Below are 16,839 nucleotides of genomic sequence, written 5' to 3' on the forward strand. Positions count from 1 at the left end.
CACATCAGGCTCCCTGTGTGGAGCCTGCTTCTCCCTCTGCCTGTGTCTCTGCCTGTCTCTCTCTCTCTCTCTCTGTCTCTCATTAATAAATAAATAAAAAACCTTTAAAAAATCTAAAAAAAAAAATGTTTACAATGACTCGCTAATAAGCTGACTTTACATGTTACTATACTATTTTTATCAAATATATTCCAGAGTAAAATCTGGAAGGCCATAAGGAAAATATTGCTAGTAGTTATCTCTAGCAATGAGATTATGGGTAGGGCAACCAAATAATTATTGCACAAACTAGGATACTTTTGAGAGTGAGAGAATACTATTAATAATTACCATGCACTAAAAGGTGTCAATGGGACTAAACCAGGATATAAGGTTGCCAAAAGTTGAGTGATTTTGACTTTTTTACTTCTCTCTCTTCTTTCCTTGCTTTCTTTCCTTTGTAACAATTATCTATCATTTGTTGAATTAAAAACAAAGGCAAAAGAATGGGATAAATAGGAGTTCTTCAATACAGCTTCAGATGAATGAGGAACCTAATGTAAGTGAACACAGTGAAATACAATGGAAGTGGGGATTTTAGGGACAGAACAGACCAGATGGTAGCTTATGTAACCAGTTACCATCTCCAGAAATCTGCTTACTGTTTCTGGGTTGATGTACTTCAGATCTTGGTGTCTCCCTGACACGGTTGGCAACACACATACCTAGAAATACCGAAAAACTGAAATAACAGCAAGTTTTCTATACCTCAGTTTGAGATCAAAGACCCATATATTGTTCTTCATTTGTGGGATTTTACATGAGCCGCCTGGGTGGCTCAGTCAGTTGAGCTTCCGACTCTTGATTTCAGCTCAAGTAATGATCTCAGGGTCGTTACATACAGAGAACTCTGAGAAAGGCTCCACGCTGGGAGTGGAACCTGCTTAAGATTCTTTCTCTTTCCCTCTCCCTCTGCCACTACCCACCCCCAAAGATAAATAAATAAAAAACAAAAACAAAAACAAAAACAGATGCCTTCAAAAGAACCAATGGGAAAAAAAAATCATTGACATGAAAAGATGTTCCTGATACATTAAATGATGGGGGAAACAGTATAACAAAACAGTATAACAAAATCATTTTTTTGTGAGAAAATAAAAAAATTTATTTGGGTATGTGCATGTGTGTTTGTGAAAATACATAGGAAAAGTCTGGAGGTATTTTACATATACCAAGATGTTAAAAGCAATAATATTTTTATAAGATTTGAGGGCAGCCCAGGTGGCTCAGCGGTTTAGCGATGCCTTCAACCCATGGCGTGATCCTGGAGACCCAGGATCGAGTCCTACGTCGGGCTCCCTGCATGGAGCCTGCTTCTCCCTCTGCCTGTGTCTCTGTCTCTCTCTGTGTCTCTCATAAATAAATAAATAAAATCTTTAAAGTATATATATTTTTATAAGATTTGAGGTATATTTCATTTTCTACTCTTTCTGTAATGACCAGATATTATTTACATAATTTTAAAAGATATTTTTAAAAAGAAAAAAGTAAAAAAAAAGTAAAAAGCCTTATACTTTCCCACTGCTCTGGATTTTCCCAGAATGAATAGAAATACTTTTTCACTGGAGAGGCTTAGGATCTAAATCTTCCACCATAGCATCTTCAGTTTATCAAATAGTACTTGGTGAGGATGCATATTATACCTACCATCCTCTTCAAGCAAAGAAAAAAAGACTAAGATCCAAAATGACTCAATGGAATATAAGATGAATGTAACCAAACTCACCTTGGAGAAATCACCAATCAGAGATCCCTGGTAAGAATCTTCCTCCAGCATCTGAATAATATTAATGTCACAGAGAGAAACTGTCTTCTTTAGACCTAAGCCCTGAGAATGACAAGATTTCCCCCAACCCCATTTCTCATGTTAGAGGTTTAAAAACCAAGAGACAGAAGGAGTGGAGATTTATTAAAAATATGCATACCCTTTGGAAAAAAAAATATGCACACACATTGATCAAATATTTCCATTTGTTTTCCTAGGGAAATATAAATATGCACAAAGATCTGGCTGTAAAAATGGATATGCCAGCAAGTTTATAATAGAGAAAGATTACCAATAAATAACAGGTTCTTGGTTAAACAAATCATATTTAATACATTATATGGTATACACATATGCAAAAAAAGTTATGCTGTAGCTTGACAAGAAAATAAGTTCATGATATCCTTAAGAAAGTGAGAAAATGAGTGCTTTGTGACCCTACTCTAATAAAAGAAAAAAATCTACATCAAAGAGACTAGAGGAATATATTTACCAAGTGTTGAAAGTAATTAACTCTGGCCTATGGGATTGCAAGCATTTCACAAGAGCTTCTTTTGTTTATGTGCATTTCTACACTACCATACGCTGATTTTATTATATAGTATCTAGGGTTTTTTTTAAGGAGGGATAGGGAATAATGGCTAAATTTTTCAGAAGTTGCCTCCCACCAAACCAGTGTGTTCCATGATGCTGTTTCTGTCAGAATACAGGTAAAACAGCATTAAAAAATTTACATTTCTCTGTGTCCTCTCAATCTCATAAAAGAAGGTTGGGAAGACAGTATGCCAACATCATTTCCAGAAATATAAGAGATATTTAATGTTAAATATTTTATATAGGGGTGCAGATGTGGAAAAGAAAAGACATAAAGAACAAAGAGATATAAATTAATGAGAAAGAAGACAAGACATCGTAAAGCAATCCTCATACCAAAAAAGCACAGAACACAACAAGGTAGAGGATTAAGTTGATTCTCATCTTTTTTTTTTATTTAAAGATTAAAAAAATTTTTTTATTTACTTATTCATAGAGACACACAGAGAGAGGCAGAGACGCAGGAAAGGGAGAAGCAGGCTCCATGTAGGGAGCCTGGGACCACACCCTGAGCCAAAGGCAGATGCCCAATGGCTGAGCCACCCAGGTGTCCCAAACAGATTTTCATCTTAAAAGAGCTTACCTTCCCGAGCTCTTTGTGGCTAGAACAAGACTCCTTTTTGTCTTTATGTGATTTTGGGCTGTCCTTGAATTTTACGGTCCGCTTCAGTCTTGGCCTGTTCAAATTCTCTGGCAACGAAGGGGAGCGATACAAGGAGCTTCTATTCAGAGATGCCTGTATGGGAATATCAACCCCATATGTTCTTACTCCTCTTCAGGCCTGCAGCATGAACATTTCCTGCAAACTTGTTAGAAATGAAGAATCCTAGATGTTGAGCCTCACCCCAGACCTACTGAATTAAAATCTGCATTTTAGCAAGCTGCCCTGGCGATTTCTAGCAACACTCAACTTTGATAGGCAAAACCTTAGGTAAGGAACCACTCTTCCCTACCTCATTAACATCTTTCTCCTCAGGGTGTGTGATGTTCCATCTCCCCAAGATGTATTAACTCTAGCCAAATCAAATTCACCACCTGACCATCTTATATGTACCAATTCTTATAGGAGAAAGCAAATGCAAGCTCAGTTCCTCCAGTCAAGTGAAAACCAAACAAACCAACCTAATCCCACAGTCTCTCTATGGGATCCTAAGACTCTGACAATCAAGAGTTAAGAACCCCAACAAAATGGAAGATGACAAACCAAAAGGGTCAGTCTAGGTGAAAAAATACTAGGCAGCAAGAGTATGTGTCAGTTTCTTGGGGTAATGGTTTCTTTGAGGGAGAGAGGAAAAAATAACTCAGCTCTCTTATAAAGCAGGTTGTTAATAGGAAAGAAAAATAGCAAAATAAGCATCATGCAAGGGAAAAGGGAACATTAGAATCTGGCATCAGGATGGCCATTATAGGATTGATATTATGAAGCCCATCAGGAAAAAAATGGATTAAATACCATAAAGAACTGGCCTTGGAAGTTACTAACTCAGACTAATGTTCAAGAAGGTGGACCACTATCTCCTTGAAAGCCATGATTTGAGTGTTATAACCAGAGGCAGGGGGATATATTAAATGACCTCTGATAATAACTTTCAAATAATCAAGATTTTTTTTTAATTTTTAAAAAATAATCTCTATTTCCAAAGTGGGTCTCAAACTCATGATCCTAAGATCAAGAGTCCTGTGTTCTATTGACTGAGGCAGTGAGGGATCCCTCAACTAATCCAAAATTCTTATCCTTGTTCCCAGATACCTTCTACCTCTGGCCTACACGAAAACCAAGAATTCCTACTTTATACATTCATCTCACTAACTAATGTGTATTGATTTAGAAGGGGGCTAGATAATAAGAGAGCCATAACTAGAAAACAAATTGATGGTCAATGGTTTCTGGGAGACTAAAATAAAAACATCAATATTTTATTTTATAATAACTTTATCTATTGCAGCATTTGTAACATCCATGGTCCCATCTAAGGGAAACTCCATGGTTCCTAATACCAGCTGAAGGTACAGTTCACATTTTACATTCCAATATTTTATATCTACCTCTTCCCTTGGATCTCTGCCAGTCAACTCCCTATGTCCCCACAACCCTACTCAGAGCCACTGACCAGCCAGTGCTAGTTTGACGCATCCATCCAGTGGCCTAGAACATGTAATAATCTGGGCCAATTAGGTTTCCTCTCCTGGGAGTCTAACTTAGAAAATGGCAAAATAACTAGGCAGCAACAGATGCCAAAGCTTAAAAGGAAGATGCCAAAAGATACAGTCAAGGCTGTGAGGCCAATGATGACTACATGGCTGAAACAAAGTTATAGTGGCAGAAGAGATATGGTGAAAGATTGAGGAACAGGTTACCCAGACCTCTTGAAGATTTCCCTTCAGATACTTTCATTTATACCCTGAGAAGGCAGGAGGAAGCCAGATCAAAATTTCCAATAGGATGGCCTTAGTTGCGATCTTTGTTTCTTTTAACCAAAAGAGCCTCTCTAGAACACACCAAATTCCTAAGCTAAGGGCTCGTTGTAATTTATTTTATTATTTTTAAAAAAAGATTTATTTCTTTATTATTTTGGGGGGGAGGAGCAGATGGAGAGAAAGAATCTTAAGCAGACACCCCACTGAGAGTGGAGCTGAACAAAGGGCTCGATGCCAGGTTGGATCTCATTACCCTGATATCACAACCTAAGCCAAAATCGAGTTGGAAGCTTAACTGACTGAGCCACCCAGGTGCCTCTAAGGGCTCATTTTAAAGAGTCTAATGATTTAGCTAGTAAGGGAAACATATCCATTTTTTATTTTATTTTTTTTAATTTTTTTTATTTACTTATGATAGTCACACAGAGAGAGAGAGAGAGGCAGAGACACAGGCAGAGAGAGAAGCAGGCTCCATGCACGGGGAGCCCGACGCAGAATTCGATCCCGGGACTCCAGGATCGCGCCCTGGGCCAAAGGCAGGCGCCAAACCGCTGCGCCACCCAGGGATCCCCATATCCATTTTTTAGTATTATATCTAAGAAATTGTTACCTAACCCAAGGTCACAGAAATTTTCTATGTTTTTTTCTTCAGATATTTTATAGTTTTAGATTTCATATTCAGGTCTATTAACCATTTTGCACTAATTTCTATACAAGATATAAGGTACGGATTGAGGTTTTTTGTTTTTGTTTTTTATAAAGGTTTCATTTATTTATTCATGAGAGACACACAGAGAGAGAGAGGCAGAGGGAGAAGTAGGCTCCTTGAGGAGAGCCTGATAGTGGACTTGATCCCAGGACCCCAGGATCATGACCTAAGCCAAAGGCAGATGCTCAACCACTGAGCCACCCAGGTGCCCCAAAGTTTTTGTTTTTCATATAGGTTGTCAATTGCAGCAGCACAATTTGTTGAAATTGTTTCTCAGTTTAATTGTGTTGTATCTTGGGCTAATTATCAATTGTCCATATATGCATGCGTCTATTTCTCAAGTCTATTCTCTTGCATCAATGCTTTAGGTTTCTGGTAGCTGTTATTATGATAATTAAACTGATAAACAACTTTTTGGGTTTCATATAGTCTAAAGGCAAGAATCCAGAAATAAATAATAGGAGAAAACTACTTTAACAAATAGAAACAGCCACTACTGTTCTGATAGTGTCTTTTTAAAACATGTATATAAAAACAAACAGCAACTTACTGCAAAGAGCATAAATGTTTGGTCATGAAGGGATGATGACAGTGATGATACTGTAGCTTTGTCTAGCGAATTTCCCAGTTCTCAGAAGCAGTGATAGATAGGAGGAACCCAGGACCAGCTGGATTAGATTGCATTCATCATCTATGCATTAGAGACTTTTCTTCTTTAAGGAATCAATAAACACTTTGAATATACGGGAGTTTTAAGGATTGAAAAGGCCAAGAAGAAGAAAAGAAACTTGCTAAGCTCGATTCTACCTGCATATTTTATAAAAAGGTCTAAATGAATAATCATTATTTTGTAAAGTGAGGAGGCATCATCATTTCCTCATGGCCTACACAATCTTCAACACACACAGGCTTGCTTCTGCTTGCACCATACTACTGCTCTTGTCAAGGTTCTCAACAGTCTTCATGTCACCATATCTGACAGTCACTCTTTAGACATAGACCTCTCTGAACTTCATAGTGGCTTCCACTGAGTTGGCTATTGCCTCCTTCATTGGCTTCAATGGCACCTCCCAGTTTAGTTTAGTGCTAGTACAGGCAATCCCTAAACTAAACGAACCATGATGCTTCTACCTTTCTGTTGCTCCTTCTCAGTCTTCTTTCTTGGGCCTCCTTACCTGCCAAAACTCTAACAGATGTTGGATTCGTCATGGTTAGGTTCTGGCCCTTTTAAATCCCCTCATTTTTGCCTTACATGATTTTTTCTATCTGTAAATTCAAATTTTCCCTCTATACAGAAGACTCTCAAATAGCTATTTTCAATAAAAATCATACAAAGTATGCTCTCTGACCACAATGGATTAATCAGAAATTAATAGCAGAAAAAAAGGGGATCCCTGGGTGGCTCAGCAGTTGGGCACCTGCCTTTGGCCCAGGGAGTGATCCTGGAGTCCCGGGATCGAGTCCCACATTGGGCTCCCTGCATGGAGCCTGCTTCTCCCTCTGCCTGTGTCTCTGCCTCCCTCTCTCTGTGGGTCTCTCATGAATAAATAAATAAAATCTTTAAAAATTAATAACATGGGATCCCTGGGTGGCGCAGTGGTTTAGCGCCTGCCTTTGGCCCAGGGCGCGATCCTGGAGACCCGGGATCGAATCCCACGTCAGGCTCCCGGTGCATGGAGCCTGCTTCTCCCTCTGCCTGTGTCTCTGCCTCTCTCTCTCTCTCTGTGACTATCATAAATAAATAAAAATTTAAAAAAAAAATAATAAAATAAAAATAAAAATTAATAACAGAAAAAAGATCTGGAAAATTCAGTTAGGTGGAAATTAAACAACACACTCCTAAATAACAATTGGGCCAACAAAGATCTCAAGGGAAATTAGAAAATACTTTTGGATGAATAAAAATGAAGACATGAGGGATCCCTGGGTGGTGCAGCGGTTTGGCGCCTGCCTTTGGCCCAGGGCGCGATCCTGGAGACCCGGGATCGAATCCCACGTTGGGCTCCCGGTGCATGGAGCCTGCTTCTCCCTCTGCCTGTGTCTCTGCCTCTCTCTCTCTCTGTCTGTGACTATAATAAATAAAAAAAAAAAAAAAAAAAAAAAATGAAGACATGGCACACCAAAACTTACATAAGGATAAAGCTAAAGTAGTATTTACATGAAAACTTACAGCTGCAAAGGCCCATAATAGAAAAAAGAACAACCTGAAGACAATGACCTAACCTTCTATCAAAAAAGAAACTAAGGGACCCCTGGGTGGCTCAGTGGTTGAGCGTCTGGCTTTGGCTCAGGTCAGGTCATGATCCTGGGGTCTCCCTCTGCCTATGTCTCTGCCTCTCTCTCTCTCTGTATGACTATCATAAGTAAATAAAATTAAAAAAAAAAAAAAAGAAGAACAGAAAAATAAAAAACAATAGAACCAAAAGTTATTATTTGAAAAAGTCAAAAATTGATAAACTTTTAGCTACACTGACCAAGAAAAAAAAGAAGACTCAAATTACTAAAACTAGGAATGAAAGAGAGGACATTACTAGCAATTTTTCAGAAATAAAAAAAAAAAGTCTTGAGGGATACTATAAACAACCACATATCAATGAATGAGAAAACTCAGATTAAATGGGCAGATTCCTCAAAAGATAAAAATCAGTGAAAGTGAATCAAGAAGGAACAGAGAGTCCAACTAGATCTACAAAAAGTAGAGGCTGAATTAGTAATTAAAAAATTTCCCACAGGGATCCCTGGGTGGCGCAGCGGTTTGGCGCCTGCCTTTGGCCCAGGGCGCGATCCTGGAGACCCGGGATCGAATCCCACATCGGGCTCCCAGTGCATGGAGCCTGCTTCTCCCTCTGCCTGTGTCTCTGCCTCTCTCTCTCTCTCTCTCTGTGACTATCATAAATAAATAAAAAATTTAAAAAAAAAAAAAAAAAAAAAATTTCCCACAAAGAAAAGCCCAGGTCACAATGGCTTTACTGGTGAATCTGGCCTAACATTAAAAAAACAAAACACACACACAAAAAATGCCAATTCTATTCCAGAAATTGAAAAAGAATTCTTTCCAAATGATGACATTACACTGATTCAATAAGAAAGACATTACAAGGAAAACAAAACACTAAAAATCAGTATCTCTCATGAACAGAGATACAAAAATTCTCAGTAAAATTTCAGTAAATCAAATCCAATAATATATAAAAAGGAAACTACATCATGACCAAACAAGGTTATCATGGGAATGCAATGTTGTTTTAACATCATAAGATCAGTGTAATTAACCATATTAATAGATTAAAAAAGAAAACTCACATGATCATCTCAGCAGATGCAGAAAAAGCATTTCAGAAAATCTATTATCTGTTCCTGCTAAAATCTCTCAGCAAACTTAGAAGGGAACTTCTTCAGCTTCACAAAGGGTATCTCAAGGAACCTGTCACTACAGGTGCCTGGGTAGCTCAGTTGGTTAGGCAGCTGATTCTTGATCTCAGCTCAAATCTTTCTTTTCTTTTCTTTCTTTCTTTCTTTTCTTTCTTTCTTTCTTCTTTCTTTCTTTCTTTCTCTTTCTTTCTTTCTTTCTTTCTTTCTTTCTTTCTTTCTTTCTTTCTTTCTTTCTTTCTTTCTTTCATTTTACTTATTTACTCACAAGAGACACACAGAGAGAGGCAGAGACACAGGCAGAGGGAGAAGCAGGTTCCCTGTGGGGAGATCAATGTGGGACTTGATCCCAGGACCCTGGAGTCACGACCTAAGCCAAAGGCAGACACTCAACCACTAAGTCACCCAGGTGCCCTCAGCTCAGGTCTTGATCTCAGGGTTATGAGTTTGAGCGTTGGGCTCCATGCTAGGCATGGGGCTTACTTTGACAAAAAAAAAATAAAAACAAGGGGTGCCTGGGTGGCTCAGTCAGTTGAGAGTCTGACTCTCGGTTTCAGCTTAAGTCATGGTCTGAGGGTTGTGAAACCGGCCCCGTGTCAGGCTCCCTGCTTAGCCAGGAGTCTGCTTGATTCTTTCCCACCCCCTTCTCCTCTACTCCTCCCCTTGACTCATACTCTTTTGCTTTTTCTCTCTCTCAAATAAATAAATAAAATCTATTAAAAAAAAAAAAAAAAGGAAAGAAAGAAACCCATAACTAACATCATATTCAGTGGAGAAAAACTAGATGCTTTTCCCCTAAGATCAGTTACAAGGTAAAGTGTTCTCCATAATTTTTAAGATTGCAAAGGAGTTCTCATACCAAAAAAAATTTGAAAAGTATTAATCTAGGAAAAAGGAGAAAACTGATAATACAAGAGGGAGAAAAAGAGCAGATTACTGCAGGAGCAGGCAAGAGGAGATGCTTCCATGTGACTCAGGGTTTTTGCAAAATCTTTATAATGGCCTACAGTTTCTCCACTGAATATGATGTTAGTTATGGGTTTCTTTCTTTCCTTTTTTTTTTTTTTAAGATTTTATTTATTTGAGACCTGTCCTGCTACCTGCTCTCTGCCTTCATCTACCACTCTGTACCTGCTCACTTTACTCCAGCCACACTGACCTTCTTGCTGTTCCATGAATATGCCACGCACAGCCCCACTTCTGAAGCATTGCATTTGATCTTCTTTCTGCCTAGAAAAACTCATCCCTTCTGATAACTGTTTGGCTCCCTCACTGCTTCAGAAGTCTGCTCAAATGTCATTCTCAGAGAGGTCTTCTCTAATAAAACTTATAAAAAATATCAACTCCCACTATACTCCATCCCAGGCCAGGTGCTCCCTATTCTCTTTAACCTGCTTTTTTACTGTAGTATTTCACCATCTGTCATATTATAAATGTGTTTCTTTTTTTTTTTTTTTTAAGATTTTACTTATTTATTCATGAGAGACACAGAGAGAGAGAGAGAGAGAAGAGAGAGACAGAGACACAGGCAGAGAGAGAAGCAGGCTCCATGCAGGGAGCCCGATGTGGGACTTGATCCCCAGACTCCAGGATCACTCCCTGAGCTGAAGGCAGGCGCTTAACCATTGAGCCACCCAGGCATCCCTGTATTTGTTTCTTTGTCTGTTTCCTCCTGACCAGAATATAAGCTGTACAAAAGCCCAGACTTTATCACTACTGTATCTGCATCATTACTGAATGAATGATGGATGGATGGATGGATGGATGAATAGGAGGAAGTGCAGAAGGGGAGGGAGTTCAGATAGGAGAAGGGACACTTTGTTCAGAATAAGAGGGAAGGCAGTTATATGGGTATGAAAGCAGATAGGATGCTATATTTGGTGAGAGAAAAAGGTAGTTTTCTTCTGACTGCTTTTGTCTTCCCTTAGAAATAAAAACACTTCAAATTTCTAAAGTCATCCTTGATCCTATCCTTCCTTCACTGCCTATATCCAACCCATCAAGTCTTGTCTGTTCTGTATTCAAAATACCTTCTAAATTCATCCATTTCTGTCTCTGTAGCCACCACCTTAGTCCAGGCTACAACCAACCCTCCCTGAGACTACCACAATAGCTTCCCATCCTATTCTCACCTGATTCCAACATCTCTCCTCCTTCGAACCCTTAATCCTCTCTAATCCCTTTTTCATCTAGCAATGAGAGGACTTCATAAAACAAACCAGGTCCCATCATTCCTCTGATGAATACCCGCTAATGGCTTCCTAATGCACTTAGAATAAACTCCATACACTCACCATTGCTCTAAGGCCCTGCACAGTCTATCCCCTGCTTACCTCTATCGTCCCACCTCAGGCAACTCTCTCCCTTCCTCACACTGGCTTCCTTGTACACACCAAGATCTACTCAACCTTGGGACCTTTGCACCTACAATATTCCCTCCTCATGGATTGCTCTTGCCTCGAGTCATGCCATATATGTTTCGTGCACAGCTAGCGTGACCAACCCATCTAAATCTGTCTGGGATTTTCCAGTTTCAGCACTGAAAGGCCCAGGTCATGGGAGCCTCCTCAACGGCACACAAATGGGGACAGTTTATCAACCTGTTCTCAGCTAAATATCTCTTGCTCAAAGAGGCCTTTCCTATTTATTCCCACTTAAAGGTCCCCTTTTATTAGTGTTTATCTCAGTCCCCATTTTGTTTCCTTCATTATACTTGGACAATTTGCAATAATTAAATTATCTTGTCTCTTATGGCAGCCATTTGCAATTTGGCTAAAACTGGAGATTTAGTAAAATCTTAAATTAGATGGAAGGCAGCCCTGACTCCTGATAAGGAGGCCAAAGGGGGACAGATATTCCCTTTTCCATTCTCTTATAATCAACCAGATATTCCTGACTGGATTTTGAAACTTGAGGAATAATACAAAAGTATAGGGTTGGCTGAGTCTTTTTTATGGTTGTAGCATCACAGTGGAGAATATAGAGGGTGGCAGCAAATGGTCCAGAGCAATAGAGTCCAGCAACAGGTTGGATTATCTTCTGGGGCAGGGGGCCAGCAATGGTGACACTAACTATTCAGCCAGCAGGTGGTGATATCCCAAGCATGAGGACCCCACAGCAGCATTTGGCCAGGTCTTACCTTGTTTTCCAGCCTTCCTGGTAATTCTGAATTCCTCAATACCCTCCAGAAAATCCCTTTTCTGCTTAAAGTAACTAGAAATCAGTTTGTTTTATTTGCAACCAAGAACTCTAAACTAGAACACTTATCAACTTGACAAATGTGAGTTTGTTGTTTTTGTTGATGTCTCCTTGACAAGCATATGAACTCCAAGAGGACATAAACCTAGTCTGTATTGTTCATCATTGTACTACCCGTGCCTAACACAGGGCCTGACAACCTGCACTTTATAAATATTTTTTAAATGAATGCATCAGAAATCACTAACGTTATACAAATCTCCTTGCTTTGTCAGGTATCTATTTCCACTGAGCATCAAAGTGATAAACTCAATAATGAAAATCCCTACTCCTTTTCTGTTCTAAAACTTACTGCTATGCATATTCATATACAGTATGCCCTCACCTGATAATGATGTTGTAAGAGTCACAATGCATTAAAATGAGCACATAAGGGGACTTAAGTTTTTTAAACACCAAAAAAAAAAAAAAAAAAAACCCTCAAAAAAATACCTGAAAGCCAGATGCTTTTCTTCCACATAAACAAAATTTCCAGAGTACTACCTGGAGTTAGTCTATTTTAAACCTACTCTTCTATACTATGTTAAACAACTCAGAATGACGTTTCTAAGATGATAAAAGACCTTTAGGAAGGAAAGAACCAACCATATCCCCTGTACTGATTGTTTCTTAAAAACAGACTAACCACATAAGACAAATTTTCAACAATAGAATTGAAAACAAAAGATTTTCTTTTTAATCAACATTAAATTTAATTACTAGTTAATCCTAGTTGAGATTTGACTATTTCAGCTACATTTTACAAATATGAAGACTAACATATATTCGTAAGAGTCCCACTAAATGTTCGCTTTCCATTGCTCTTTTTTTCCCCAGAAGGCCTAGCAACTTTTCTCATGCTAACTATCCTTAAACTTGCTGTTTTTCCGCATATTATCCTCCATTATCAGCGAGTCCTCAAAAATGTTTGTTTTAGGAAGGTCGCTGTCAATTCTCCCAATACTCATCTTGTCTTTTTCAAATTATACCTTGGTTCTGTTGTCTTCTCACAAATCAATAACATTAAACCAAAACAGGATTTAATACTGCATTATACACCTAGGATTTCAAACTTCAGGGCACGTCAAAATCACTTGGAGGGGTTGTTAAAACAGACTGCTGGGCCCCACCCTCACAGTTTCTGATTTAGGAAGTCTGGGATGGGGCCCAGAAATTTGCATTGCTGAGAAATTCCTATCTGATACAGATGGTGCTTCTCCAGGGACCATACTTTATAGAGGGCTCTAGATCTGACTACCCACTATACTAACACTAACCACACATGGCTATCTGCATTAATTAAAACAAAAAATTTAAAACTTCAGTGTCTAGTGGCATTAGTCACATTTTAAGTGCTCAAAAGCCATAGAGTGGCTACTATATTGGATAAATATAAAGATTTCCATTATCTCAGAAAGTTTTACAGCATAGCAGTGTTCTAGATAATTGATTCACCATCCTTCCTAACACTTCAGTCAATTTAAACTCAGGTATTTAACCTTACCATCTTTACGCAAAAAGCAAATGTTGGGGGCAGCCCGGTGGCTCAGCGGTTTAGTGCGGCCTTCAGCCCAGGGTGTGATACTGGAGACCTGGGATCGAGTCCCACGTCGGGCTCCCTGCATGGAGCCTGCTTCTCCCTCTGCCTGTGTCTCTCTCTCTTTCTCTCTCTGTGTTTCTCATGAATAAATAAATATTAAAAAAAAAAAAAGCAAATGTTGGGATGCCTGGATGGCTCAGTTGTTTAAGCATCCAACTCTTGATTTCAGCTTAGGTCATGATCTTGGGGTCCTGGGATGGAGCCCTGTGTCAAGCTCCAAGTTTGGTGCAGAGTCTGCTTAGGATTCTCTCTCCCTCTCCTTCTGCCCCTCCCCCTGCTTGCTCTCTCTCTCTCTCAAATAAATAAATAAAATCTAAAAAAGAAAAAGAAAAAAAAAGGGGGCAACCCAGGTGGCTCAGTGGTTTAGCGCCGCCTTCAGCCCAGGGCCTGATCCTGGGGACCCAGGATCCAGTTCCACATCGGGCTCCCTGCATGGAGCCTGCTTCTCCCTCTGCCTGTGTCTCTGCCTCTCTCTCTTTCTCTCTCTGTGTCTCTCATGAATAAATAAATAAAATCTTTTTAAAAAATTGAAAAAAAAGAGAAGGAATGCTCAATGGCCTTGATGTCTTTAGCAAAGTGAAAGTTGCAGTAATCTGATGATTCAGGCGAGAGTGTTAGGTGATGGTCTTGAAGAGTTTGGAGAAAGTTATAATCAACTTCTGGAAGCCACAGAAGGGAATTATTAAAAGGCTAATGAAATGATATTTGTAAGGTTTTATGTAATAGACTGCATGGCATAGTATGCTATTGCCTAGAAGCAAGATTGGAGACTGGAACTCCTGGGATGATTAAGTTATGGTAGGAGGTTACTAATGGCAGATGAAAAAGGGGTTGACTTAGCATAGGTGATGGTGAAAGTAACAGAGAAGTAGATAATGATGGATCAAAGCCTGGATAAGGAGCCAAATGTCTCACTGGGTAGACTCAGTAAAATAAGAACAGTAATATGGTTGAAAGTTGCTGAGGAGGAAGAAGCATCTGGTTTGGGAACTTTTGAGAACTAGGGGAGATTTTAGTTAATTAAGGACATGCCAAGTTTGAATTCTTGATGGTAGAGTAATAGAGGAGGGTTGCAAAATTTTGTTTTTCTTGGGTTTTTGTTGTTGTTGTTGTTGTTTTTTGGTCCCTGTTTGTTGAGAAACTGATATGGAGTGCAGGAGAAGCTTGGTGCGATTATTTAAGAAGTTATGGAGTCCCTCTCTGAAGGGTTTTCAGTTTTTAGAACACTGTATGAATGTGGAGTATCTTGAGAGACTAGAGTGGGAAAGAAAAAAATGAGAGGCAAGTAATAATAGTAGGTCCAGTTTATTGACTACTTGTACTGGGCATTGTGTGTTAAGCTGTTTACATTCATTATCACATTTCATTTTCATGTCAGTCCTGAAATAGAAGCATAATGCTCTTTTATTTTCTTTCTTCTCTCTCTTTTGTTTTTTCTTTAGTATGATCCCTTTGAGGAGGAACATCAGACCATAGGATAAAGGCTGTTAACTAAGGTCACAAAGTTAGCCATTGGCAGAGTCAGGATTTAAGCTGAGATTTGCTTGACTTCCTTCTGAGCTGGTATTTTTAGCAGTATTGTAATGTCTTTTGCTGAATATACCTGGGAGGTAAAAATTGTCCCAGGAACATGTTATAATGACATTTGCTTTTTTTTTTTTAAGGTTTTATTTATTTATTCATGAGAGACACAGAGAGAGAAAGAGAGAGAGGCAGAGACACAGGCAGAGGGAGAAGCAGGCTCCATGCAGGGAGCCCGATGTAGGACTCGATCCTGGGTCTCCAGGATCAGGCCCTGGGCTGAAGGCAGCGCTAAACCACTGAGCCACCCGGGCTGCCTGAGCATCCCTTCTCTACCAGTCTTTATAACTCCACACATTTCGGTCCTTATCCTACAATAATTAAGCACTTATATCACATTATAATAATCCAGCATTAGTGATTGGCAAGTATTGTTCTAAATGCTTTATGTACAATTAACTCATTTCATCATCACAACAACCCTATGAAATAGTTATCAAAATCTTTTCTTTTATGTAGATTAAGAAATTGAAGCATAGGGAAATCATATGACTTTACCCATACTGTTAGAGAGCCAAGTTATGGAACCCAGGGAGCCTGGACCCAGGGTCTGTTACTTTCTAGACCAATATGCTCCATTGACTCCCATGCTCTTGACATTTCCCTATAATCCCACATAATCTCAAAGTCACCTTTCTTTTTCCTTTTTTTTTTTTTTTAATTTTTTATTTATTTATGATAGTCACAGAGAGAGAGAGGCAGAGACACAGGCAGAGGGAGAAGCAGGCTCCATGCACCGGGAGCCCGATGTGGGATTCGATCCCAGGTCTCCAGGATCGCGCCCTGGGCCAAAGACAGGCGCCAAACCGCTGCGCCACCCAGGGATCCTCAAAGTCACCTTTCAACAGGGGCTAGGAATGGTGATCACACAGGGTTAGCTTTAGCTATTATGTTTTAGTTTTTTTCAAGGAGAATATATTTCCTACTAACGCCTCTAACTCAAATGTCCAAAACAGAATGCATCTGATTCCCTTTGAATCCATCCTTCTTTTTCAAATTCATTGCAATGTCAGGACTGCTCTAGTTACTCAAGTTAAAGTTAAAAGCAGCACCCTACTAAACATCTAGGTCCTTTTTCTTTCTTTTTTTTTTTTTTTTTTAAGATTTCATTTATTTATTTATTTATTCATAGAGACACAGCTAGAGAGAGAGGCAGAGACACAGGCAGAGGGAGAAGCAGGCACCATGCAGGGAGCCTGATGTGGGACTCCATCCCAGGTCTCCAGGATCACACCCTGGGCTGCAGGCGGCGCTAAACCGCTGCGCCACCGGGGCTGCCCTCTAGGTCCTTTTTCATGCCACTATGACATTCTATTATTGTGGGTATTGTTTTGCTTCTGTTGTCTATCTTCTAAACTAGAAAAAATATAAGCTCTGTGAAAGTTAGGAATCTTGACCATCTTTTTTTTCTTTTTTTTTAAATCACTTTTTTTATTTTTTTAAGGTTTTATTTATTTATTCATGCGAGACACACAGAGAGAGGCAGAGACATAGGCAGAGGGAGAAGCAGGCTCCATGCAGGAAGTC

General features: G+C 39.3%; 1 protein-coding gene across 15 annotated transcripts in view; it reads right to left on the reverse strand.

The window, feature by feature from the left end:
• Positions 1 to 16,839, reverse strand: part of CDC25C (cell division cycle 25C) — a 37,743-nt gene that overhangs the window by 3,090 nt on the left and 17,814 nt on the right. For 14 of the 15 annotated variants that reach the window (XM_072841190.1, XM_072841195.1, XM_072841193.1 and 11 more), the window contains 3 exons: positions 2,982 to 3,134; positions 1,766 to 1,867; positions 642 to 704 (listed from right to left, as the gene is read on the reverse strand). In XM_072841190.1, the coding sequence (XP_072697291.1) occupies positions 642 to 704; positions 1,766 to 1,867; positions 2,982 to 3,134 (318 nt within the window). The remainder of the gene's footprint in view (positions 1 to 641; positions 705 to 1,765; positions 1,868 to 2,981; positions 3,135 to 16,839) is intronic. The other variant, XM_072841198.1, reaches the window with a different exon arrangement.

This window comes from Canis lupus, chromosome 10 (genome assembly GCF_048164855.1).
Source record: "Canis lupus baileyi chromosome 10, mCanLup2.hap1, whole genome shotgun sequence".
NCBI classification, from domain to species: domain Eukaryota; kingdom Metazoa; phylum Chordata; class Mammalia; order Carnivora; family Canidae; genus Canis; species Canis lupus.